Source organism: Electrona antarctica (assembly GCF_951216825.1).
Source record: "Electrona antarctica genome assembly, chromosome: 1".
Lineage (NCBI taxonomy): Eukaryota > Metazoa > Chordata > Actinopteri > Myctophiformes > Myctophidae > Electrona > Electrona antarctica.
The window spans coordinates 15,189,360-15,215,497 of NC_136806.1; the positions used below are offsets into that span (position 1 = coordinate 15,189,360).

General features: G+C 42.4%; 1 protein-coding gene across 2 annotated transcripts in view; it reads left to right on the forward strand.

Annotated features, from left to right (window-relative positions):
- Window positions 1-7,159: 7,159 nt before the first annotated feature.
- The window catches only part of gfpt2 (glutamine-fructose-6-phosphate transaminase 2), a 37,301-nt gene continuing 18,322 nt past the window's right edge, over window positions 7,160-26,138 (forward strand). For both annotated transcript variants that reach the window (XM_079511316.1, XM_079511317.1), the window contains exons 1-7: window positions 7,160-7,289; window positions 10,592-10,699; window positions 14,283-14,387; window positions 15,298-15,426; window positions 17,486-17,544; window positions 19,757-19,891; window positions 22,993-23,054. In XM_079511316.1, the coding sequence (XP_079367442.1) occupies window positions 7,283-7,289; window positions 10,592-10,699; window positions 14,283-14,387; window positions 15,298-15,426; window positions 17,486-17,544; window positions 19,757-19,891; window positions 22,993-23,054 (605 nt within the window). In that variant the 5' untranslated portion in view covers window positions 7,160-7,282. The remainder of the gene's footprint in view (window positions 7,290-10,591; window positions 10,700-14,282; window positions 14,388-15,297; window positions 15,427-17,485; window positions 17,545-19,756; window positions 19,892-22,992; window positions 23,055-26,138) is intronic.

Genomic DNA, 26,138 nt, shown 5'->3' on the forward strand with positions numbered 1-26,138 from the left:
ACCAGTTTTCAGAGATATTTAGGCCTATTCAGAAATGGCGTTTGGGTTGAGATTTTCATAGTGAAACTTAGGTCACTTTCCTCCTTAATAGCTATAGCCTATTTTATACATTTGATATAATAGTTTTCATGCTCATTCTACCTTATTGATGGACCTTATTGAGGTCCATCCAATCTCTGTACACCCAAAGCGAGAGCTGTGTCCGTGTGCTCGGGAGTAAGTCGGATTCGTTTTACATTAGAAATGTTTTGCAAAAAAACACTCATTGGGCTTAAAACGGCCATGCCCACTTGCCCAAATGTGCTGACATCATCAATTTGTGATGACGGCATTGGCCGTTTTTAGCCCAATGAGTGTTTTTTTGCAAAGCGAATGCCTGGAATGGATTCAGCATCATGAAAACCCCCTAGTTTGACACATCACATGCTACATAAAGCATGATGAAATTTTGAATATTTTGCCTTCTATAGGTTGTAATTGGTATGGTCACATATTATGCCAATTATGAAAATTGCCCAACATATGCAAGTTAGCATCCGGCAGTTTCTACATGCTGGGGACCCATACTAAACATTTCTAACATAAAACCTTGGTGTACTCAACATGTCCGGGTTCACAATGGGGCTCAATGGGCTGGCTACTAGACTATATTGTGACTGTCATTATTACGGTTATGTAGATCTGTGAATCTTCCCCCCTAAGTGTACGTGTCACAAGGAAAAAATAAAGAGATTTTAACGTCATACTTTTAATCAGCGTCTCTATTCTGGGGGGAACATTCACAAAAAATTGCAGATCTATACAAGCTCACAACGCGTCACACGCGCACACACACACGCACACACACACACGCACACACACACACACACACACACACACACACACACACACACACACACACACACACACACACACACACACACACAGAGAGAAGTGGGTTTTGGATGGGGATGGGTGAAACCGCACAAACACGCTGACCTTCCTTGTCCAATTTGCTGAAGCACCGATTCATGCCCATCATTTCATATCACTGTAGCGATTAAGGAACCTTTGATCTCTGGGTTGTAGCTCGTCCGTTAACGAGACACAGCTAGTGAAAACACATCATTAAAAACTAATTTAATCCTTTAATCCAGGAGAGGAATTCAGATCTCATGCTGTCACTGATCCACAGACAGTGCACACACATCAGCACACAAAACAAACGTGCACGCACCCACGCACGTACGCACGCACGCACGCACGCACGCACGCACGCACGCACGCACGCACGCACCCACGCACGCACGCACACACACACACACACACACACACACACACACACACACTGCGTAAGTTTATACTTACGCAGTATCTAAATACCGGTAGCCATGAACTTGATGGTGCGTAGCATTCGTTCATGCAGAGGACTGATTGTGAGGAGGCCGGCCGGGTCTCGTTTCGGCCCTCTCTCTCTCTATGCACTGATAGAGTGCGATAGAAGATTGTTCCACCGTAGAAATTGGATTATATTTTCCTTTGGCCTATTTATTTATAGGTCACCTGCAGAGAGCACAAATGATTCTTGTTTTCCTCCAGCCAGCACGAGCAGCTCTCGAGCTGTGAGGGGGTTTGGTCTGGAAATAATGGACCGAATACCCCATTTTGACCCGAGATCAGATTTAAAAAAAAAGCTATATTTCTATGTCAGTCGTTCTTCGATTTTTCAAAAATAGCAGACCTACAAGCTCATAGCGCTATGAGCTTGTAGGTCTGCTATTTTTCAATAGCTAAAGCATAACATAATGCTAGCACCAAAAGGGGTTCCCGCCCAAAATGGAATACTGCAGCTTATATTGGCTATAGGCACAAACACATTCCTCAAGCAGATATATTAGATCAGTGGTTTTCAACCCTTTACACATCAAGGACCATTCTTTTTGGGGCATTTGAGCCACAGACCATAATTTGATGAGATTTACATTAGGGCCCTATATTTTCACCATGCTATTATACCCCTTATCCCTAAAGAAGTTTAGGGATAAGGGTATAGCACTGACAATTATTCTCTAATTGTGTAGACTTCTTGGAAATTAAGTAATGCAGATATTTATGGTTTCCTCCGCCTGTGTGTGTGTGTGTGTGTGTGTGTGTGTGTGTGTGTGTGTGTGTGTGTGTGTGTGTGTGTGTGTGTGTGTGTGTGTGTGTGTGTGTGTGTGTGTGTGTGTGTGTGTGTGTGTGTGTGTGTGTGTGTGTGTGTGTGTGTGTGCGTGCGTGCGTGCGTGCGTGCGTGCGTGCGTGCGTGCGTGCGTGCGTGCGTGCGTGCGTGCGTGCGTGCGTGCGTGCGTGCGTGCGTGCGTGAATGGGTGAATGTAATGAATGTAATGAATGTAATGCACAATATATGTAAACTTGTAAAGTGCTGCATTAATACAATTGCCATTTAGCAAAGTGCAGAAGAATGTAAATGTCATCAGAGCCAGTGGATATTCAGGTTATTCAGCCATTGTGTGTTGGTGTTGGGATCGGTGGCTGTCTGCCCACCCAGATCCATACCTTGATCTTATACCAGTTTGACTTGTCTAACATCAGATTGTGGTTTCCACATGCCTTACGGCTCCCCTGAGATTACTTCCTCTGATAACTGGAACCTGACTTGATCTCAACCAAAACCCATGCAACCCCAAACAGAAGAGCAATGATTTGATATGAATGAATACACCAGAAGAAGCAGTTCACATATAGCTATACGTACAACACGACTCATCAGGTCAACTTTACAGCATGGGGGCTCTCTCTCTGTTTTGGTCCACAAACCACAACCAGAAAGATTTGGCTATACAATATAAATACATTTACGAGATGAACCCATCACAATTTAAAATCTTCTGCAGGGTCGTTACAATACAAAGAACAATTACATTTCATTGTTAATGCGTGTATACTGTTTATTGATTGACATTTTTGTTTTTGCTTTTGAGGGGCGCTAGCCCCCCTCCTATGTCCAGCTTTGAGGGTCTGTGTAAGCACAAACATTGAAGACAAAAGTGAGGACGCAAATTGTGATTGGCCAGAATGAGATGATGTAATACAGATGTATGATGACGTATGATGATAAGAGCACCCCTCAAAAAGGGCATAGGTAAACACAAACATTGAAGCCAATAGTGTGTAAACACAAACATTGAAGACAACAGTGTGTAAACACAAACATTGAAGACAACAGTGTGTAAACACAAACATTGAAGACAACAGTGTGTAAACACAAACATTGAAGACAACAGTGTGTAAACACAAACATTGAAGACAACAGTGTGTAAACACAAACATTGAAGACAACAGTGTGTAAACACAAACATTGAAGACAACAGTGTGTAAACACAAACATTGAAGACAACAGTGTGTAAACACAAACATTGAAGACAACAGTGTGTAAACACAAACATTGAAGCCAAAAGTGTGTAAAAACAAACATTGAAGACAACAGTGTTTAAACACAAACATTGAAGCCAAAAGTGTGTAAAAACAAACATTGAAGACAACAGTGTGTAAACACAAACATTGAAGCCAAAAGTGTGTAAACACAAACATTGAAGACAACAGTGTGTAAACACAAACATTGAAGCCAAAAGTGTGTAAAAACAAACATTGAAGACAACAGTGTGTAAACACAAACATTGAAGCCAAAAGTGTGTAAAAACAAACATTGAAGACAACAGTGTGTAAACACAAACATTGAAGACAACAGTGTGTAAACACAAACATTGAAGACAACAGTGTGTAAACACAAACATTGAAGACAACAGTGTGTAAACACAAACATTGAAGACAACAGTGAGGACACAAATTGTGATTGGCCTGCAGAATGAGATTATGTATGATGATGTATGATGATAAGAGCGCCCCTCACTTCACACGGGTGTGATTTTTATGAAATAATAATTATCTTGGAGAGGTCACGATCACAGGGCCCTAAAATGTTTTTTTGTTTATTGGACTAGTTACGATTACATTGACCTCACTTTTCTCGTAAAACTTTACGAGAAGTCGTCAGGCTTTCTGAGCACCAATCTTCCTTTCTTCCCCCTGTATACTCCCTCTTCCCATTTCCCTTTCATATCCATCCCATTCTGTCCAGAGTTTATACAAGACAAGAGTCAATGCTGATACTCAAAGAAGGGGAAGTTTCCCAGATTGCCTCATTGGGTCATCATTAGGCCTATTCGGAAATGTGCCCATATAATCACGTGTGTCAGCTCACTCATACACAAGATACAAATCAATATATCAGTTAACGTGAGTTTAATGGAAGGTTCGATAAAGTAAGAGAATGGAATAAACGTAACAGTGGGATAGGAATTGATATTTTATTTTATTTTATGTTTTAGCTCTTCCACTCGTATATTTCAGTTAAATAATGCCTCGGCTTGATACAATTTGTTGCAAGTAGTATTGTGCAACAAATTAAATCAAGCGTTTTGCAGTCATTATTTTAGTTCAAACTGTTTTTTCCCCACACCACGCTTGATCCATTTGATGGACTTATATTAAATATTATTTAAACGTTTTTTGAATACATTTAAAAGGTATTTAGGCATGTGTATTTACATTTTAAAAATCAATTCCCATGGACCACAAACAGGCCTGATTATGCCATGGATGGCCCTCTAGTAGTCTGTGTGTGTACCATTGGTTGAGAAACAGCGGTATCATATAGACATGGGATGTATTATAGCAAGTGTTATCAAAGCACCAATCTGAGAACCCTGAGAGACTACCAAAGCACCAATCTGAGAACCCTGAGAGACTACCAAAGCACCAATCTGAGAACCCTGAGAGACTACCAAAGCACCAATCTGAGAACCCTGAGAGACTACCAAAGCACCAATCTGAGAACCCTGAGAGACTACCAAAGCACCAATCTGAGAACCCTGAGAGACTACCAAAGCACCAATCTGAGAACCCTGAGAGACTACCAAAGCACCAATCTGAGAACCCTGAGAGACTACCAAAGCACCAATCTGAGAACCCTGAGAGACTACCAAAGCACCAATCTGAGAACCCATTGAGAGACTATACCAAAGCACAAGTCTCTCGAGACAGACTGTTGACTTCACAAGCAAATTCAAAGGAAAAGAGGGTGCTGTTTTTCCTTTATTTTGTGCCGATGCATCGGTTCTCAGATTGCCAAAGCACTGATCTTGGCCCGTATATCCCCTCCCAGCACAACAGTGGTCCCCCACCCCAGGTTGATTCTTTGCCAGGGTGGGTGGTGGTCCCTGTGTCACGCCCGGGATTCGAACTCGGGTCCAACATCTTAACCACTAGACCAAAGGGATATCCCTATATGGACTGGGGGACATATTAGACTTTTGAGGCCATCAGGCAGAGGTTCTGAGCCACTGCTACACCTGCATGGTTCACAAATCAGTTGAAAACCTCTGAGATAAATCACTGATATTAAATAAATAGTTAGGTGACAGGGTCTCTTGCATGTTGCTTTGTAACTGAGGCAAGGCGAGGCATGGCAATTCTATTTATATAGCACCTTTCATACACAAGGCAATTCAAAGTGCTTTACAGAAATAAAAACAAATACAGAGTGCAACAGTGCACTTCAAAAATAAATAAATGGAAGTAAATAAATAGTGAGGTGACAGGGTCTCTTGCATGTTGCTTTGTAACTGAGAAGTAAGAACAAAGGAAGGAGTGACTGTGCACACACAGACATCCGTTCACTCCAAATGAAAAAATGTTACACAAGATTCATAACACAGACATAACACAGGTCAGAGGTCACACATTTTGTAAATAATTTGTGTTTTACGGCTGTTATAAGGATATATACAAATATTTGTCAAATAATATAAATAACGTCACAATCCCTTAAAGGATTGTGACATTAAAAAATATTTTTTTGTAATTTTTCTTAATTTGTTTTTAGGTTTTCTGAGCTCAATTGCACTGAAAAAATCACACCTGTGTGAACTGAGTGGTGTAATATAGCCTGTCTGACGTAATGAAATCATGTCTGACGTAATGAAATCACACCCGGGTGAACAGGGTGAACATAGCAACCATGCTCATTTTTTCTGCACTCACAAAGCCAGTTGTATGAAATCACACCCGGGTGAACAGGGTGAACATAGCAACCATGCTCATTTTTTCTGCACTCACAAAGCCAGTTGTAGGAGTGGTTTACACCACTCAAAAAACCCTGGACTTTTAACATTCAGTAGATTTTTTGTGGTCTAGGGTTTTCTGGCTCAAACAAGTGCTCTGATTTTCCTGCTGTTTGTGATGTCACAGCCTGCAAATCCCATATATGTCAATGGGATTTGCCAGCAGCTGTCACTGTTTTCATTGCAGCTCAAAAGGCTTCCAAACCCCAGAGAAAACTCCAGACCCCAGAATCCACTGAATGTTCAAAGTTCAGGTTTTTTGGGTGTAATTGAGGTCATAAAACCTAAAGTAAAAAATAAAAAATAAATGTAAATAAATGTGAAACCTTTTTTGTCATTTTTAGATTGGGATCATTGTTGATGAATGGGTGATACATCTCACTGCCAATTAATATCACACTGTTACATGATTGTGTTATTACAATGGAAAGTAAGCAAAAGCAGACATTTTCTGTTATTTTAAGTGGTTTTCTACGGTTTCCCACTGATTGACTTTTGATTGCTTGAATACTTTATTAACAGATTGCAGAAAATACAAGGTCTGCTAAAGATCTTGTATTCATGTATTGTAGGCTACTGCTATAAGAAAACCCAAGAAAGCCTGTATGCTTGTTTCCATTGGGGTCCTTAATTCATACATGATGCCTTGCTCATTCGCTTTTCCACGTAGACATTGAGCTGTTATAGTTTTTAGTTTTTATTTCTATTAAAGCTATACGCCAAAGTCTTTTATTAACGTATTAAAGTGCCTGGTAAAAAAATAAACAGCCTGCAGCTATCTATCTGTGATATTAGACCCACTTTCCTTCTCTCCTATAACCAGATATACTAGACAGTGTGAGAGTGAGCATGAAAAGATCGAAGAAGGGAGAGCTGGCGTCCCGAAGATAATGGGAGGAGCTCTCTCTCTCTCTCTCTCTCTCTCTCTCCCTCTCTCCCTCTCCAGGAAATGGGCTTTAGTTTAAATGCACAGAGACAGAGTGCTGCTTCTTCTCAATCTTCTGACGGGTTAACACGGGGACAGGACAGCATCACAGTATTTTGGAACCTTCCCTCCTTCCATTTCCATTTCCACGCAGACAGAAAACTCACCCCCAGAAAAACCGACAAAAAGCAGAGCCATGTGTGGTAAGTAAATAAGATGGTATTATCATAGCCTACTTTAGTTTTCGTTGTGTTTTGGGTTATGATTATGAGTGCGAAATTATACGCAGGGAAAATGCCTTGACAGCCGGGAGGCTATCATCTGCTGTCCTCCACGTAACGACAGTGTTGTATATATTTTTTGCCAGTAGTTAAACCAGCCTACTCGTTGGAATGCTGGCGTTTTGGCGTAAAAAGCCAGCCGACCATTAACATCAGCCGAGTGCAAACATATAAAGGCATCACTTTAGTTTAAGATACCGGTACGTAGGCTACACAGATTTAGATTACTTTTTAAGAGGATGACACATGATCTCATCATCCCTCGTGTGATTTCCCTAGTGTTCAAAATGCTCCACATTCATAGTATATATATAGGCTTAATTGTAATTTAAGCCTATAATTTTTTTATGTAGACATAGCACTCTATGTGTACTCATAGCTTCACTTTAGATTCTTGATGACAATTTTGTATGTATTTGATGTATTACCATATGTGTTGTTCTTGCTTACTTGTAAATCGCTCTGGATTAAGAGCGTCTGCTATAAATGCCTAAATTGTAAATTGTAGAGGCTACTTTTACTTGTGCTGAATGGCACAACTTTCTCTCATATTATGGGTTGGTTCAGGTTGGTTGGTTCCCTGGCTGTAGGGGTTAAACTCTAGAGAGAGAGAGTGAGTGTGTGTGTGTGTGTGTGCGCGCCTGTGTGTGCCTGTGTGTGTTTGTGTGTGTGCGCGCGCGCGCGTGTGTGGGGCGCGCGCGCTGCTACGTGTCAACGTGCGTGCGTGCGTGTGTTGTTTCTGGGTGTTGACGACAGGTCAGTGATATCAGTTTACCACCATCATCATCACATGGAAAAGAAAGGGGATGCAAAGAGAGAGGGGGGGGGGGGGGGGGGGGGGGGGGGAACTAGCACATCACCCCTTTCGGGACTCTCTTGGTTTAATACCTTCTCTGTATTTTGGGACGTCGGTTTAAGGTAACCAAAGGGTCCCGAAATGCATGGGCTATAGCTGCTCACCTCACCACCAGCGATAGGCACGCACTGCATGGCTGCTGGATCGGGGAATTATTGGGGATGCGCGGAATATATGGAAACATAATGCAAATAAATGGTAATAGTGTTATTAATGTTCTGCAGGCTGCTTGTTGTGTCCTCGACGAGAAAGAAAGCTTTAAGCAGCCTCTAGCCCTTCCCTTAATTCCTCCGCAGAGTCCGCACGTATAGGCATGCAGGGGCCAATGTGCAAATGGACATTAATACCGCAGGCTGCCACCGATCACAGTTCAGTTCCCCCAACCAACACACACACACACACACACACACACACTGCTCGTAATGTAGTCTATAGACTGTCAATGGCCACCTGTGTTGCTCAGTAGCCTATACTAGTACTACTAGCCCCCCGGTCAACTCAGCTCTGACTTTTTGGAACATTCCATCGCGCACGTATAGGCTGGGAGAAGAGAGAGAGAGGGGGGGGGGACTCGGTGGGAGAGTTTAATTGGGCCGGTGGTGGGTGTTGTTTGTGTGTGTGTGTGTGTGTGTGTGTGTGTGTGTGTGTGTGTGTGTGTGTGTGTGTGTGTGTGTGTGTGTGTGTGTGTGTGTGTGTGTGTGTGTGTGTGTGGCTGGCTGCACACGTGAGGGGGAGCTATAACCATTGTAATATATATATAATTCTAACGATTCCAGTAATATAGGCTGATGAGCCTTTTAGCTCAGTGTCAACCATGTTTTCCCCCAAGATGAAACATCCTCCTATTTTAGGCCTAATGAGAAAAAAAAAGCGAATCATGTTCATTCCCATGTGGTAACTGTCTGTTTGGACCCCTACACTGCAACTTGTGTTCCTAAGGATGGGAAATAATGGCCAAAATCATATGTCACAAAAATACCCGAATGTCAATATCGTATATGATATTGTGGGAATTAAAATAAATATTGACACAATGATGTGTCTGATACACAATCATCAGTAATGCCTGTATAATAACTCAGTGGGTATTTAAAGGCAAATATTGCCTAATGGAACAGCTAACAATCAGACAAGTTAACATATATACCATGCAGCCTTTAAGATCAGGAAAAGACAACACTATTATATTATTACAAGTTAACCCCAGAGACAATATGGGCCCTATCTGGACAATGTTGCTGCGTGCTCGTGGCACGTCAGGACAGTCTCATTGAATGAAATGTATTCTGATGACATTTCATCGTTCGCTCGCCCTTATCGCCGGCAGTGTAGATGATGTGCTATCCCTAAACGTTTTTGCCATTTTTGAGGGATGCTAGCCCCTCCTATATATGCACAGCTTTGTGTGTTTGGGTGACTGTGGCTCAGGAGGTAGAGCAGGTCGTCCAATGATCCGTGCGTCGGCGGTTTGAATCCCGGCTCCTCCTGTCTACATGTCGAAGTGTCCTTGGGCAAGACACTGAACCCCAAATTGCTCCCGATGTGCTGGTTGGTACCTTGCATGGCTTCCACCGCAATCGGTGTATGTAATGTGTGTGTGAATGGGTGAATGTATGGGTGAATGTATAATGCACTATGTAAAGCGCCTTGGATAAAGGCGCTATATAAAATGCACCATTTACCATTTTATATAAAATGGACCATTTATATTTGTGTGTATACATGAGCACGGAACATGTGTTTGTAGCACGGAATGTGATGATTTGATTGGCTGAGCACGGAATGTAATGATGTATGATGATAAGAGCGCCCCTCACTTCACACAAGTGTGATGTGAGTTTTTTTTTTTTTTTTTTTACTATTTTGAAAAACATTTTTAAATAGTTCAACTAGCCGATATACATCGACGCATTGTGAGCTTGTAGATCGGCTATTTGAACTATTTTAAAAGGTTTTTCAAAATAGTAAACAAGGCAAATGGGTAAAGGGCAATAATACACTGTAGCCCTATATACTGTATCTAGTCCAATATCACAATATCAATATAATATTCATGTTTTGTTCAGTCCTATAGCAGCGCATGCAGCAACTGATCAGGCTTTTACTTTCCTTGCTAATGGAGTATAGTTTGAAAACAGCAATAATAGAAAACATAATATCCGCCTCCTGGCCGTTCCGGCCTGTCTGTCGGAGACAATGTCTAATGTTTTCGGGTCAGAGCTGGAGAAAGATACTGCTGGCTGCTGCTGCTATACGTGCATTCTTTTGAATGATGTAAGCTTTGCCTACAGGGGGTTGACCATCCGAGAGAGTGATCCGAGAGGCTTATTGAGGTTTTATTTTTCTGTTTCTTCTGTCTCTCTAAAAGGGATCTTTGCTTACCTGAATTACCAAGTGCCTCGCACCAGGAAGGAGATATTGGAGACGCTGGTGAAGGGCCTGCAGAGACTGGAATACAGAGGCTACGATTCAGCAGGTAAAATGCTGAACCTTACACACACACACACACACACGTATGCACGCACGCACGCACGCACGCACACATGCACACACACTAGTGCTGCACGATTCTTGCTCAAATGTGAATCTCGATTTTCCTCCACTAGAAATGAGATCATGATTCTCACTCGATTCTATTTTTTGAGGGGTGCTATCCCCTCCTATGTCCAGCTTTTAGTGTGTGTCCACAAACTTGGTCCTACACAAACATTACATTCCCATTGACAATGAATGGACAATTTTACGTCATAGTGTGACGTCCGTCCGTCCGTTAGTCACCCACGCCTCCATATATGGTCACACCTCGGACAACTAGTGCTGCACGATTCTTGCTCCAATTTTGAAATGAGATCTCATAGGTGTCTGAATCTAGATCAAGATATTTTTTTGATTAATTGTGCAGCACTAACACACACAAGAGCGCTCACACACGCACGCACGTGTACATGCACACACACACACACACACACACACACACGTTAACAATGTATTCATGTCCACACAGAGGAAATTGCATTCAAGGACATAAATCGTTCAGGTACAGCAAAGTTACTGTACATCCAAAAAAATCAAGGAATATGTCCTCACGATACAACAAGAATGTCCCCCAGCATTCCATGGGCACAAGTAGTGTAGGCATGCACACACACACGCACACACACACACACACACACACACACACACACACACACACACACACACGCACACACACACACACACACACGCTTACAGTGGCCACAGGATCAGCTGTGTCAGACATCAGAGATTGCTGATCTGTTGCGGATATGAATTGTGATCACAATTCATCGTTGGGAAGTTTTCAATCACATCACATACAAGGTTCACGGTTGTACTTTATTGTTACATCTTGTGTACATGGTGCATAAGAGCTCGTAGCAGCCACCGAGTGGCGCGCTACGAGCTTGTAGGTCTGCTATTTTTGAAAAATCGAAGAACCACTGACATAGAAACATAGCTTTTTCAGAAAACTGTCAGGATGTAGAAGACATTTTTAGAAACTGATCTCAGGTCAAAATGGGTTAAAGAAAGGAAGAGAGTGCGGAGTTAGCACGTTTGATGTCAGATGCAGATCCCGCCCTACCACATTCTTACCTAAATGACTATACACTGCATCGTGTAATATACATGTATGATGGGAAGATGTGTCTGACAGGACGGGTCAGGCCAGAGGAATTCAGTCAGGTTGTCAGACCTGTTCAGTCCTAAGAATAGAACACAGTCATGCCTGGAATGTTTCATCCATAGAGTATTAAAAGGATAGGGACTGAACCGGAACGATAGCCCCCCCCCCCCCCCCCCCCCCGCTATTCATTTCAGTGGAAGTTGCTCAGTGGCGTTTGAAGCATCCGGAAGAACCGTCTACATCCGCATTTTTTTCGATTTGGACACCAAGGGCCCTATTATGCGTGTCTTAAGTACCAGGTCTTATGACTTAACTTAAGACCTGGAGGCGTGGTCAATGCTGTTTGGCCACTCAGAATAGCCAAATGGCATTGATCACGCCTCCAGGTCTTAAGTTAAGTAATAAGACCTGGTACTTAAGACATGCATAATAGGGCCCAATGTCTTCTAAATCATGACAGTTTTCTGAAAAACCTATGTTTCTAATTTCTATATCAGTCGTGCTCAAACCTTTTCATGTCAAGGACCCCAAAAGTTTAATGTAAATGGCCGCGGACCCCCATCTGAAAAAATGCGGTTCCAGGGACCTCCCATAAGCAAAGATTTGAGTTTAAAACGTTCGCTGTGAAAGAATATATATACTCTGTATTCAAAGATTTGCACACGTTTTCACGATTTTTCTTTTTAGCTCAAGACCCAAGAGAGAAATTAAGATGTTTGCCCGAGACCCAAACTAGTGAAAAAACAAATCTACAAGCTCGCAACGTGGCGCGGTTCTCAATGTATTATTTTAAAGTAAACATGTGTATCTCTAATACACATGTTCCTTTCTGGTTAACTATTTAGTGATACGCATGTGAGCTTTCCTTCATTAGTATTTATGACAGGCTGTAAATACCAACTTTACAACTTCATTACACCTTTTTGCATCTCTACATCTCTCTTTGTCATGATGGAAAAGCGGTTTGATTCTATGTTTACAGTTTTGCAGCTAAGTACAGTCAGGGATAGATACTACTATGCTAACATGCTAACAATAGGTACAGAGGATAGAGTACAGTCCTCGTAACCTCTGAACCATTATATGCTTTTACCAATCCCTTCTAACTGATTGATATTTATGTCTCCATGCCAGAGTTCACACACACATACTGTACAGTGTGCGTGCGCACGCACGCACACACTGTACACTTGCATACATGTATGCTTACAAAGACACGCGCACACACACACACACACATTATGCAAACACAGCTCTATATTTGTTCATCCTAGTCAGCAGGATGAAGCCATTACTATAAAAGCTTCTTTCATAGCCCTTAGAACTCGGTGTGATGCACATGCACATGCACACACCCACTCACGCACGCACGCACGCACGCACTCACGCACGCACGCACGCACGCACACTTTCTCACCAGCTATAGTATACCTTCTTTACCTGCCAGTTGATATTCAGTAAGCTCAGAGTCGGAGGTAAAGATATTCACCTCTCTGACATTACAGTTGATATTCAGTAAGCTCAGAGTCGGAGGCAAAGATATTCACCTCTCTGACATTACAGTTGATATTCAGTAAGCTCAGAGTGGGAGGTAAAGATATTCACCTCTCTGACATTACAGTTGATATTCAGTAAGCTCAGAGTGGGAGGTAAAGATATTCACCTCTCTGACATTACAGTTGATATTCAGTAAGCTCAGAGTCGGAGGTAAAGATATTCACCTCTCTGACATTACAGTTGATATTCAGTAAGCTCAGAGTCGGAGGCAAAGATATTCACCTCTCTGACATTACAGTTGATATTCAGTAAGCTCAGAGTCGGAGGTAAAGATAAGATATTCACCTCTCTGACATTACAGTAATCTTTGACCCTGTTTTATCTACAGTTCATAAATAGATTATATTAGTATAACACACAAATATTGTACTTTTACTACACTACAATCATTTCACAACTTACTACCGGTAGTTACTTTGTAGATTTGTATTATTATGACAAAAGTACAAAACATAAATTTTTACCACTGGGCATTTGAAATGGCATTGTGAGCTTGTAGATCTGCTATTTTTGAGTGGTGTAAACCACTCCTACGACTGGCTTTGTTAGTTTACGTGTCTGTCTGTCTGTCTGTCTGTGCCAAAAAAATGAGCATGGTTGCAACTTGCTACGGTCACCCAGTTCACACGGGTGTGATTTCATTACGTCAGACATTACGTCAGACCACAGCTGATCAGTCTATATAAGACCTTACACCACTCAGTTCACACGGGTGTGATTTTTAAAAATATGTTTATACATTTGAGAACATGAAATGGGACATTCAGCATAATGGGGGGACAAGTTATGGTCAAACAAACCCACTGTTACTGATACAACTGTAAGTGAATAATTGAAATAATTGTTTGTTTGTTTCCAGGTGTGGCTGTGGATGGTCCAAAAAACAACAAAGACAACAACAACAACAGCATCACGCTGATAAAGAAGAGAGGCAAGGTCAAGAATCTAGATGAGGAGCTATACAGTAAGTTTATGGATACATATTTACACGGTATATACTATTTACAATGGTTTCATTCTGTCAAATATGTGAACACCGAGCCGATTACATTGCATGATATATTACTTATTTTGTATGTAACAGAGTTATCTAGGTAAGCCACCGTTATGTCTTTGTAGCCAGTTAGTCATCTAATGTAAGTTCGGGCTGTCACCATTACACATTTAAGTTGACCATCACAAATAATTGCGATTCACGATTTCATTGTTTTTACGCATTGAAACGTTACTATTTGTGTTTGCCTTTTAGCCTTCATAATCACAAATTGCACAGGGCAGATATGACAAATAACTTAAATCTAAAACTTGAAATCACTGACACATTTAATGAATTTACAAAAAAAATGTTTTGTCAGGTGAAACAAACGCTGTCTCCGTTGTGCACCCATCCTGCTCTCCAGTTTGCTCATAACATTAGGCAGTGTTATCAGGCACTCCGCTGAAGTTTTTATATATGTCTATGGTTGAGAGTGTGGTCTGGGCATTGCACTTCTGCCGTGCCCATGTCATAGCTTAGGACTGGAGGCAGCCAATCATGGCTAGGTCGCTACTACGCGATTGGCTGGCAGCGTTTAGGCGGCTCCCATTGACTTAGGCAGCATTTCGATGGCTCCCATTGGCTTAGGTGGCATGAGGGCGACTCCCATTGATGACTAGGTCGCTATTAAAAACGGGACTGTTGTATGTCAGGTTTCACCTGTAAAAATAAAGAAAAAAGTTTGAAAATGTATTGACATTTTTCAACATGGAAACAATTGACAATTATGCGAAACAAATAATCGCGATTATCTCAAACGATTGCAACGATTATGTAACAATTGTGACAGGTCTAAATGCAAGCATCGTTTTTTTTTTTCTGTGTTTTTCCCAATCAGAAAAAGACTCAGACTTGGACCTGGACGCCGTGCTGGGCACACACTTTGGTCTGGCTCACACGCGCTGGGCAACGCACGGAGAACCCAGCGCCGTTAACTGCCACCCGCACCGGTCAGACAAGGACAACGGTAACTAACAAACACACTAACGCACATACTGTACATACTGTGTGTGTTTGCACCAATATATAGGGCAGGGGTGGCAGACAACCTATTCTGGTACATGATCACTCAGCCATTTTCCAAGCCTGGCGACGTAAACCTTTACAACTTACTTTAGGCTTCTAATTAGTAGACCAAAAGGGTAGGTACACAGCAGATAATAGAGTGTTATTAACATTTTGGAACAAAACACTTTGGAACAAAACAAAACTAGAAAAGGATTGTTGACATTTTATGAAGGCAGAACGGTCATTTTGATACTCCACAACGTCTATCAACTGCTCCTTGACAGTAGTAGCGTTCTGGTGCTGCGTTCACACGCGGAGATACAAAGATAGTGTCTACCGTTCATTTTCAATGCATACATCTGGCTCATTCGGCTACAAAGCTACATAAAAGTTGAGCTAGCTTCAACTTCAGCTACAAAATACAAAGCTACAAATCCGCTGTGTAGCTTTGTATCTTTGAATCTTTTGCATCTGCCAGTGTGAGGAGCAGAGATCCTGCACCAAAAACCAATGAGCATGGGCTGCGTCTTTGCCACATTTAGTTAGCAGGAAGGCCTTATCACACCAATGTACAAGACCGTCTACAACAGCACCACTGTCTTTGTGCAAATGTAATGTAATTACACCGGATTTAGAACAAATGCCCACATAAAACAGAACAAGCAAACAGTACCTTACATAGCAAACAAAGCATTAAAAACATACATACACAACTGCACAAGTGATTGGTATCTGCTGTCATGTGTGCTGCGATAATTGTCAATGTAAGGAATGTGGAGGAGCGTGAAAGGACACCCCACTTTAAAATGACATTTAAATGGCATGTTATCTAAGAGTAGACAGACGCCAGAATATTGTTGATCTGGCATCCTGCTGTAGTGCTTATAGTTTCAATGTACAGATATTGTACTGTTAAGCTGCGTTCAGCTTTGCGCAAACGCCGCGCCCGTTTGTGCAATTCTCGTCTTTGCATTGACTTTGTATGTCACCGCTCCGCTCTAACCATCCACGCCTGAACGCACCTTTAGACAGATGATAGGTTATTGGTCCTAGATGACTATTTATATGTACAGTTGGGTGCCACCGATATTGTCCCTTATCATTTGACCCATTTAGGCCTGACCTCAAAATTTAAAAAAAACCTTCTAAATCCTCCAGTTTTCTGAAATAAATATTTTCACGATTTTTCAAAAATAGCAGACCTACAAGCTCGTAGCGCGCCACTCGGTGGCGCGCTATGAGCTTGTAGATCTGCTTTTTTTCAATAGCTAAATTATAACATAATGTTTAAAACACCAAAAGGGGTTCCCGCCCAAAATGGGTTAACTGTCCTTTTGCGCAGATCACGCAAAGCTCAGCAAAAAGAAAAGGACAATATCGATGGCCTCCAACTGTATTTGATGTACTGTATATTACCTTGTGTTGTTCTTGCTTACTCTAAATCGCTCTGGATTAACCCATTTTGGGGCGGGAACCCATTTTGGTGTTAGCATTATGTTATGCTTTAGCTATTGAAAAATAGCAGATCTACAAGCTCATAGCGCGCCACCGAGTGGCGCGCTACGAGCTTGTAGGTCTGCTATTTTTGAAAAATCAAAGAACCACTGACATAGAAACAGCTTTTTCAGAAAACTGTCAGGATGTAGAAGACGTTTTTAGAATCTGATCTCAGGTCAAAATGGGTTAAGAAGGTCTGCTAAATGCCTAAATTGTAAATTTTCCATCAGCACATGCCACTATAAAGTGGCATGTGCTTAATATGCAAATGAGTGGCCGGTTTCACCCACTCATAATGTCACTGCATAACCTTGACTTAATTAAAGGGATATTTCACTTTCAAAAAAACTTTTGGTCATGTCATCGTCTACTCGGGTTTATGTGAACACCCCAGACAGTTTTGTAAGTTGCTTGATTCAGTAATTTACATATTTCGTATACATTTTAGCTGCCCCGCCCCCTTCCTATACACACCCAATGTAACTTTTTATTTATTTATTTACATCATCCTGTCTTTTCAGAATTTGTTGTCGTCCACAATGGCATCATCACCAACTACAAAGAGCTGAAAAAGTACCTGGTAAGTGACCTCATATCATATACACCACCTTGTCCTAGTACCGTACATCTAGTGCTTTCACCTCTGTGCCAGTAGCCGTCAGACTCCAGAACCAAGCTTTAAATCTGCTATAAGCAATAATATGTCAACATTTTAATGACCTTTTTATTTTATTTCTTTTTTGTATTCAGACAGCCAGCAATGGGTAGAACGCTCCCAAACATATTTAGTCTCTGTGACACATCTAGGGGCCGCAATCTGCATTCAAAGATTTCCCTAGAAGCTTTGTCATTGGTCGATTAGCCTGTCTGCTTCCTGATTGGTCATTGCGACCGGGTTTTTTTTTTGGACCAATGACAAAGCTTCTAGGAACATCTTTGAAAGCAGATTGCGGCCCCTAGATGTGTCACCGAGACAAAACATTTTTTGGGAGCGTTCTACCCATTGCTAGCTGTCTGAATACCAAAAAATAAAAAATAAAAAGGCCATTAAAGTTTTGACATATTATTGCTTATAGCAGCTTTAAGACCTGCCCTGTCTATTACTGATATTGAGTTTTGACTACTGCATGATGGCTGCATCATGGACTTTGGCTCACTTGCACATGAATGATGAAGGATGTTACATTTTGCCAAACGTTGACAGATGCCTGTTGAAGATAACTGTTGAGAGAGACTGCTGATAGATAGCAGTAACAGTAACAGACACGGCACATAATTCATCCAGATAGTCACTGGTGAAGGTCGGCCCACACTGTATGTTTATTCATTCTAATATTCTGTTGATATAGTCTGTGCAGTGTGCATATGTATTATTCATGCTGTGTGCGTGTGCGTGTGCGTGTGCGTGTGCGTGTGTGCGTGTGCGTTTGCGTGTGCGTGCGTGTGTGTGCGTGCGTGTGTGTGTGTGTGTGTGTGTGTGTGTGTGTACGTTTTTATTCTTATTTATCTTGGTTTAGTTCTGGACTCTTACTCTGACCTGTACCTCTCCTCTCGTCTGTTTGATTGTCACTGTTGTTGTTACTACACTTGGCTGGCTTATCTTATCTTACAGTCCATATGGAGAGCTCTTAATTGTGTTACAAATACCTTTAAAGAGGGAGTGGCATGTTGAACAGGTCCCACCTTTAGGGTTGTATTTCTCACTCACTAGTATCTCTAGTGTTGTGTTCTGTTCTGTTCCACTAAATGCTGAACCCATAGCAGCTCATAGTGCTCTGTGTGGATATTCAGTCTTTTGTGGACGTGGCCTAAGAAAAGTGTTTTAATTCACTCATTTCACTGTAGACCTGGGCCAGTTATACCAGGTTATAATTATGTAACTTTTGACATAGCACAATTCTTGTCCCCTGGCATCCAAACCTATAGAATTACGGGGGGGAAAAAGAAGAAATAAAAATTGTAACTGTACAAAGTTGACCTACAGTTGGAGGCCATCGATATTGTCCTTTTCTTTTTGCTGAGGTTTGCGTGATCTGCGCAAAAGGACAGTTAACCCATTTTGGGCGGGAACCCCTTTTGGTGTTTTAAACATGTTATAATTTAGCTATTGAAAAATAGCAGATCTACAAGCTCATAGCGCGCCACCGAGTGGCGCGCTACGAGCTTGTAGGTCTGCTATTTTTGAAAAATCGTGAAAATATTTATTTCAGAAAACTGGAGGATTTAGAAGGATTTCTTTAAATTTTGAGGTCAGGCCTAAATGGGTCAAATGATAAGGGACAATATCGGTGGCACCCAACTGTATAAAACTAAGACCGGATGGGAACCACAATGTTCCCAGTTCGAACCCTGTGGGCTCCCCCAGAGTTAGTGTCGAGGGGTCCTTGAGCAAGGCTCTGAACCCCTAATTGCTCCCGATGTGCAGGTTGGTGCCTTGCATGGTTTCCTCCTCCATCGGCAGAATGTGGGTGAATCAGAGCCATAGAGTAAGACAGAGTTACGACATTGAGGGGGCAGAAAACAGCCTGGTCATGTGGTTCATGTACTCCCACGAGCCCATAGACTCCAATGCCTTCCATAAACTTCCGGTTTGTCCCTTTTCAATAGAAGTCTTATGTAGAAGAGCCCCATGGCCCCGTGAAGTGAACGGAGTTGTCGTAACTCTGTCTTACTCTATGGCTCTGGGGTCAGTGGGGTGAATGTAATGCACAATCTCTGTAAAGCACCTTGGATAAAGGCACTATATAAATGCACCTTTTAACATTTACCATTTACACTGCTCTTCTCTTCAGAACTCTAAAGGCTATGAGTTTGAGTCTGAGACGGACACGGAGGTCATCCCGAAGCTCACCAAGTACGTCTACGACAACCGCGAGAGAGACACCATCTCCTTTTCCACCCTGGTGGAGAGGGTCATCCAACAGCTGGTGAGAAGCTTCATTAAAACACACCACTAGTAGCCTCGCTACCCAGGCTTTGACTTTCGTTCCGCATTCGGCTCCAAAATGAAAGCCCTGGGGGAACCCCATTGGACGATATGGCATAGGAAGCCAACTTCCTTGTATTTCGCTAACCAATAACAATGCAGAGGGGCGTCGCTCCGAATTTGGTGACGGCACTATATATTACATAAGGGTTTAAGGCTATGGTGGTCTATGGTGGCATTCTTACTCACACGAATACATTTAATTGTGTTTTTGGCATTGAACATTGGGAACATTTGAGATGAATGAAATTTTAATTTCAACGTCACGATCAAGTGACGCGTTGTAAGCTTGTAGTTCTGCTATTTCTGTTTTCTTTTTGGGTTTTTTTTTATTTCTTTTTTTTACGACTGGCGATAAAATAATTGCGATTAGACAATTATGTAATAATAGTGACGGGCCAACCTGACCAAAGGTTTGTTGTGACATGCTTTGGAGTAAAAGGTCAAAGAAGAAAACGGCCTGTCAGGTCTGCCCCAAGGGCCTAAAAATCAGAGGGCCTTCTAGAAATATGGGCCCCTGTTCCACAGCCTGACCCCGAGGTCAGCGGCTGAACCAAGAGCAGTGGTGGGAAGTAACGGAGTACATTTTTCCATTTTAACCCATTCTGACCTGAGATCAGATTCTAAAAATGTCTTCTACATCCTGACAGTTTTCTGCAAAAAGCTATGTTTCTATGTCAGTCGTTCTTCGATCTTTCAAAAATAGCAGACCTACAAGCTCGTAGCTCTGCTATTTTTCAATAGCTAAAGCATAACATAATGCTAACACCAAAAGGGGTTCCCGCCCAAAATGGGTTAAGTATTTGTACTTATTTTTTAATACTTTTAGGCCCTACTTCTACTCCGCTACAAATATTGTACTTTTACTCACTTTTACTAGTTTACTCGGTAGGTTTTGATAATTATTATTATAAAACATAAATTAACCACATCAACCCTATACATTTTAGCCATATGCAAATAGCAGATCTACAAGCTCACAATGCGTTGTTGTCAGTGGTAATGAGGTATTGCTTGGTTGCATTGTATCATGTTAGTATGTATCGCCTTTTTTCAGTTCCTGGTCACATGGTAAAATGGTGGTATTTCTTGGGCATCAAAGTAAACCCAGCAGTGCCTCATGAATATGGATTTTACATGATGACACAACCAGTCAAACCAGTCCGATTCCTTCATTCTGAGCCACCACAGGATAGTATTAGTACCTTTGAATGAGGAGGTCCAACAGGTTCAATGTTGCCCAAATAAACCTACCTCACTATTCCTGCTTATCACCTTATGTTTATGTTTATGTTTATTTATTTGATATGGACATAACAATTGCATTGCTCATTGCACAGTTGTACAAATTGTAGATGCATCATTTACAGTGTGTTAGCACATGTGCTAATTTTCACCACTTGTCCACAGGAGACTTTTCTAAAAAATACAATTTAGTTAAAAAAAAACACCCAATCAAATACAAAAATATTATACATTACAGCAAAATTACAGTACCCATTACATAATCTCAAATACACAAGTAAACATAATCACTCTAGTACCTCAAGCTATACATGTGATTTGATTTCAACCATAGTTTGAGTCCTCTGTAGAACACGTTACCATCCGTCTCTAGTTTTAGAACCGTAGGCAAAGAGTTCCATAGGTTTGCTCCCTTTACTGAGAAGGCAGACTAGTTAAGTTAGCAACTGCCTAAGAAGGTTCTAGACGTCATCGCTCACTGAACCTGATGTGTAGGGTTGGTGTAATCTCGCGTTACCAGACTGTTGACTCTCGCAATTTCCTAATGCTTCATCATACCAACGGAAGAGCTGTCATGAGTCAGCGATAAAGCGGAAGTGGAGCCTCCTCCCCACTCCCATTTCGTCTTTACAGTCGCGAAAATGTATTCTAAAATAAATAGAAATCATCTAAGCATATATAGCTTGTTGCTTAGCAGAAAAGAAAATACAAAAATAAAATGTAAAGATATTTAAAAATGTATTTTCGTGAACGGAAATAGTTGTCTGGCTACGCGAGACTAGGGTTGGTTAGTTCAGTTCCTGTCACACAGAACTGTAGTTCGTTCCCAGAACGTCATGGCTCTGGGCTGTCATGGCTCTGGGCTGTAGTTTGTTCCCAGAACGTCATGGCTTTGGGCTGTAGTTCGATCCCAGTACGTCATGGCTTTGGGCTGTAGTTTGTTCCCAGAACGTCAGGCTTTGGGCTGTAGTTTGTTCCCAGAACGTCATGGCTTTGGGCTGTAGTTCGATCCCAGAACGTCATGGCTTTGGGCTGTAGTTTGTTCCCAGAACGTCATGGCTCTGGGCTGTAGTTTGTTCCCAGAACGTCATGGCTTTGGGCTGTAGTTTGTTCCCAGAACGTCATGGCTCTGGGCTGTAGTTCGTTCCCAGACCTCAAATGTCTGCCCTCTTTTCAGAAGGAAGGAGAAAGCAGAGCAAACGTTTCTGGGTTTGGAGTTGGACTATAATAGGAGCCAGACAGTTTAGACGGACCCCCTACAGCCTTAAGACCACATCACTCCTTCTTTACCTCTCTCTCTCTCTCTCTCTCTCTCTCTCTCTCTCTCTCTCTCTCTCTCTCTCTCTCTCTCTCTCTCTCCCAACCACCCTGGGCGAGCACAGCCAGCCAGCAGAGCAACGCTGATGTTACACAATGGGGGTCTTATTTCTGTTAGCCATCCCCCGCCAGCCGTACAACAAACCCCCACCTCCTCACTGACCCTCCCCCTCCCCCTCCCGGACCCCCACCATGACCACAGCAAACCCCCACGAGGATGCTCCTCCACAGAGGAAGTGTCTGTGTGCAAAGAAGTGGCCAAGTGTCAAACGTTCTGTGTTTAAAGGTTACCGAAACCACGCTAAGCCACGATTAGCATTGAATGTCTTGCTTTCCTGTGTGTGTATATATATATATATATATATATATATATATATATATATATATATCGTATTGTTTGGCAGTGTCATAGTTTGGTGGTATATATAATTCCAGTCTTTCATCATTGCTTAATCTAAGCTGTGTGTTGTTCTGTCTCAGGAGGGGGCGTTCGCTCTGGTGTTTAAAAGCCGCCATTTCCCTGGAGAAGCAGTGGCCACCAGGTTAGTACCAACATATATAAACACTCACGCATGCACACACACACACACACACACACACACACACTACACACACTACACACACTTTCTTCCGAGTTTTCACTTTACATCATGAAAGCATTAAGTCGAAACACATGTCCACCGCAGCCAGTCATGTCCCAGACGGACCTCGCTGGAAATGAGTCATTTCTGTTATTATTATTAACTACTAAAAGGCAATAACAAGTCTGATTCCAAGAGCTGATTCACTGTATGTGTGGGGCTATCTAACGCTGATTACATGTGTCACGTATTATGACTCTCTGACTGACGCAGTGCGACTTGCAACACTTACAGTAATGGGTGGGAGTGTGCGTGCGTTTACGTGTGTGTAATGTGCCGTGTGTGTGAAGTGTGTGCACACGTGGCTACTGTGTGTGTGTGTGTGTGTGTGTGTGTGTGTCTGTGCGTTTGTGCATGTGTTCATCCCATCTGGCGCTGCTTCCTTGTAAAATGTCAGCGTTATCAGTGGATTACGGTCAGAGCCATGGTGGTGCATATGGAGGGAGGCAGCAGAGGAGCAGAGGTTGAGTCCAGGTTCCCCTTCTCTGTCCTGGGCCTCTCTCTGCAGCAGACCTCTGGGGCCGCTGGCCCTCCGCCCGCCTGCCTCTCTGCCACTCTGCAGCAGAGCAGACCTCTAGGTCCGCTGGCCCTCCGCCCGCCTGCCTCTCTGCCACTCTGCAGCAGAGCAGACCTCTAGGTCCGCTGGCCCTCCGCCCGCCTGCCTCTCTGACACTCATTAATGGAGAGGACTTCTTAGAGAGTTTCCCGTTTCAAGCCGGTGGGGAAATGCCCCGAACCGACCACCAACACAACACAATACAATACCACCCGGCACAGTTAATCACTTCTCATCTCGCAATCGTTGAACTTGATGCCTTCTCTTCTGCTCGAGTGAGGTAGAGGGAATATATATATATATATATATATATATATATATATATATATGGCCTCATATGATATGAAGTGTTTCTGGTCGTTGCACGCTGCATGTTGACTCAGTCCACTGATGAGGCTCACCTGCAGCCAGTGGTGGAAAGTAAATCTTCTAAATCCTCCAGTTTTCTGAAATAAATATTTTCACGATTTTTCAAAAATAGCAGACCTACAAGCTCGTAGCGTGCCACTCGGTGGCGCGCTATGAGCTTGTAGATCTGCTATTTTCCAATAGCTAAATTATAACATAATGTTTAAAATACCAAAAGGGGTCGGAAGTTGCGGGATTTTAGCGGAAGTATCGCCCAAGGAAATGACGCTGATGCTTTACAAATCAGTTTACATTCTCCGCGAATGAAACAAGTGTTGTGATTGGTCGGGAAAATATCGTATTCGGGGGAAACACATCTGACGGATGTTCCGGAGGATACATCCGCCGATAGATTCTCTGCCCTACGTTGTGACCAGGCTTTTCTTTTCGCAGATAAGTAAGCCTGGGACCGAGGCTAATCACCATCTCACACCATCTCTGATCCAAATATTGTACTTTTACTCCACTACATTTATGTGAAAACTTTTAAAAAAAAACGTAGTTACTACTTACTTTGTATTAACATACTTTAACCACTTCCACCCTATACATTTCGGCCATTTGAAAATAGCAGATCTACAAGCTCAAACAATGCGTCTGCTATTTTCAAAGGATTTGTATACATTTGAAAAGACATTCTGCATAATGAGTACTTTTACTTTTGGTACTTTAAGTAAATCTTGATGCCAAATTGCCAATACTTTTGCACTTTTACTCAAGTGCATTTTGAATTCCGGACTTTCACTTGTAACTAGAGTATTTCTATATTGTAGTATTGATACTTTTACGAAAATGGACTCAAAAACATTTGAGTCCATTTTCCACCACTGCTCAAATAGCCCAGCCCTGACCATTGCTATAATTTTCCATTGTAACTGCTGTGCCATGATGACAATCAAGTATTCTCATTATGATAGAGAGAGACTAAATAATTGGGTTTGTGGTTGCTGTGCTGTGGGTGGAGAGAGAGAGAGAGAGAGAGAGAGAGAGAGATGTTTGGAATTACCCAGTGATGCTGAAGTCTCTCTTCCCTCCCTTCCCCTGGTAAATTGGGACTGGGGGAGGGGGGGGGGGGGGGGGGGGGGGGGAGAGCACTTAACCCATTTAAGCCTGACGTCGAAATAAAAAAAAAACGTTCGCTCTCAAAGAATATATATTCAAAGATTTGCGCCACATTTTCACGATTTTTCAAAAATAGCAGTATAACATAATGCTTAGTTAAAACACGAAAAGGGGTTCCCGCCCAGAATGGGTTAAGGTTCCCTATAGTTCCTTCTTAGTCCAATTCTTTCCTGATTCGTTCATTTGTTCTGCGTCTTTCTTTGTTTTCTGACTAATGTCTCGCTGTCATTCTCACTCCGTCTCTTTCATTCCTGTCCTCTCTCTCTCTCTCTCTCTGTCTCTCTCTGTCTCTCTTCTCTCCCGTCTCTCTCTCTCTCTCTGTCTCTCCCGTCTCTCCCCCGTGTGTCGGTTTGCGTCGGAGACCACATGTTTCTGTTTTCATGCTCCAGTCCACACCCTTAAAAAAAAATAGAACAGCGGCTTTACGTCAATGGGGCCAAACCCCAGAGAAAAGAAGGGACGGTGTCAAAAGAGAGGAAGGAAAACAACAAGAGCTGAAAAGCGTGAGTGAGTGAGTGGTCCGTCCGCTCCTCATTCCTAACCGTGAGTGAGTGAGTGGTCCGTCCGCTCCTCATTCCTAAAGAGTCTTCACTTCAAGAGTCTTAATGAGTAACGTGTCATTCAGAGCCTTTCCTCACGGCTGTTTGCACTAGAACGGTATGTGAAGCCTTTGATCCATTTTAAGGCCTTCTCCTCCTCTTTGAACGACTCGCCCCGTGCCACGCCTATAGCCGTCTCCTCTCCGACCCCCCCCCCCCCCCTTTACCTTTTCGCCGTCGCCCATTGAGTGAAGCCCACGTACGTACTACGTACTAGTGAACACAGAGTGGAGACTCTGTGTTCACACTAGACGAGACTGCATGGACACAGGAGTGGATTTTCACTCCTGTCCCATTCCA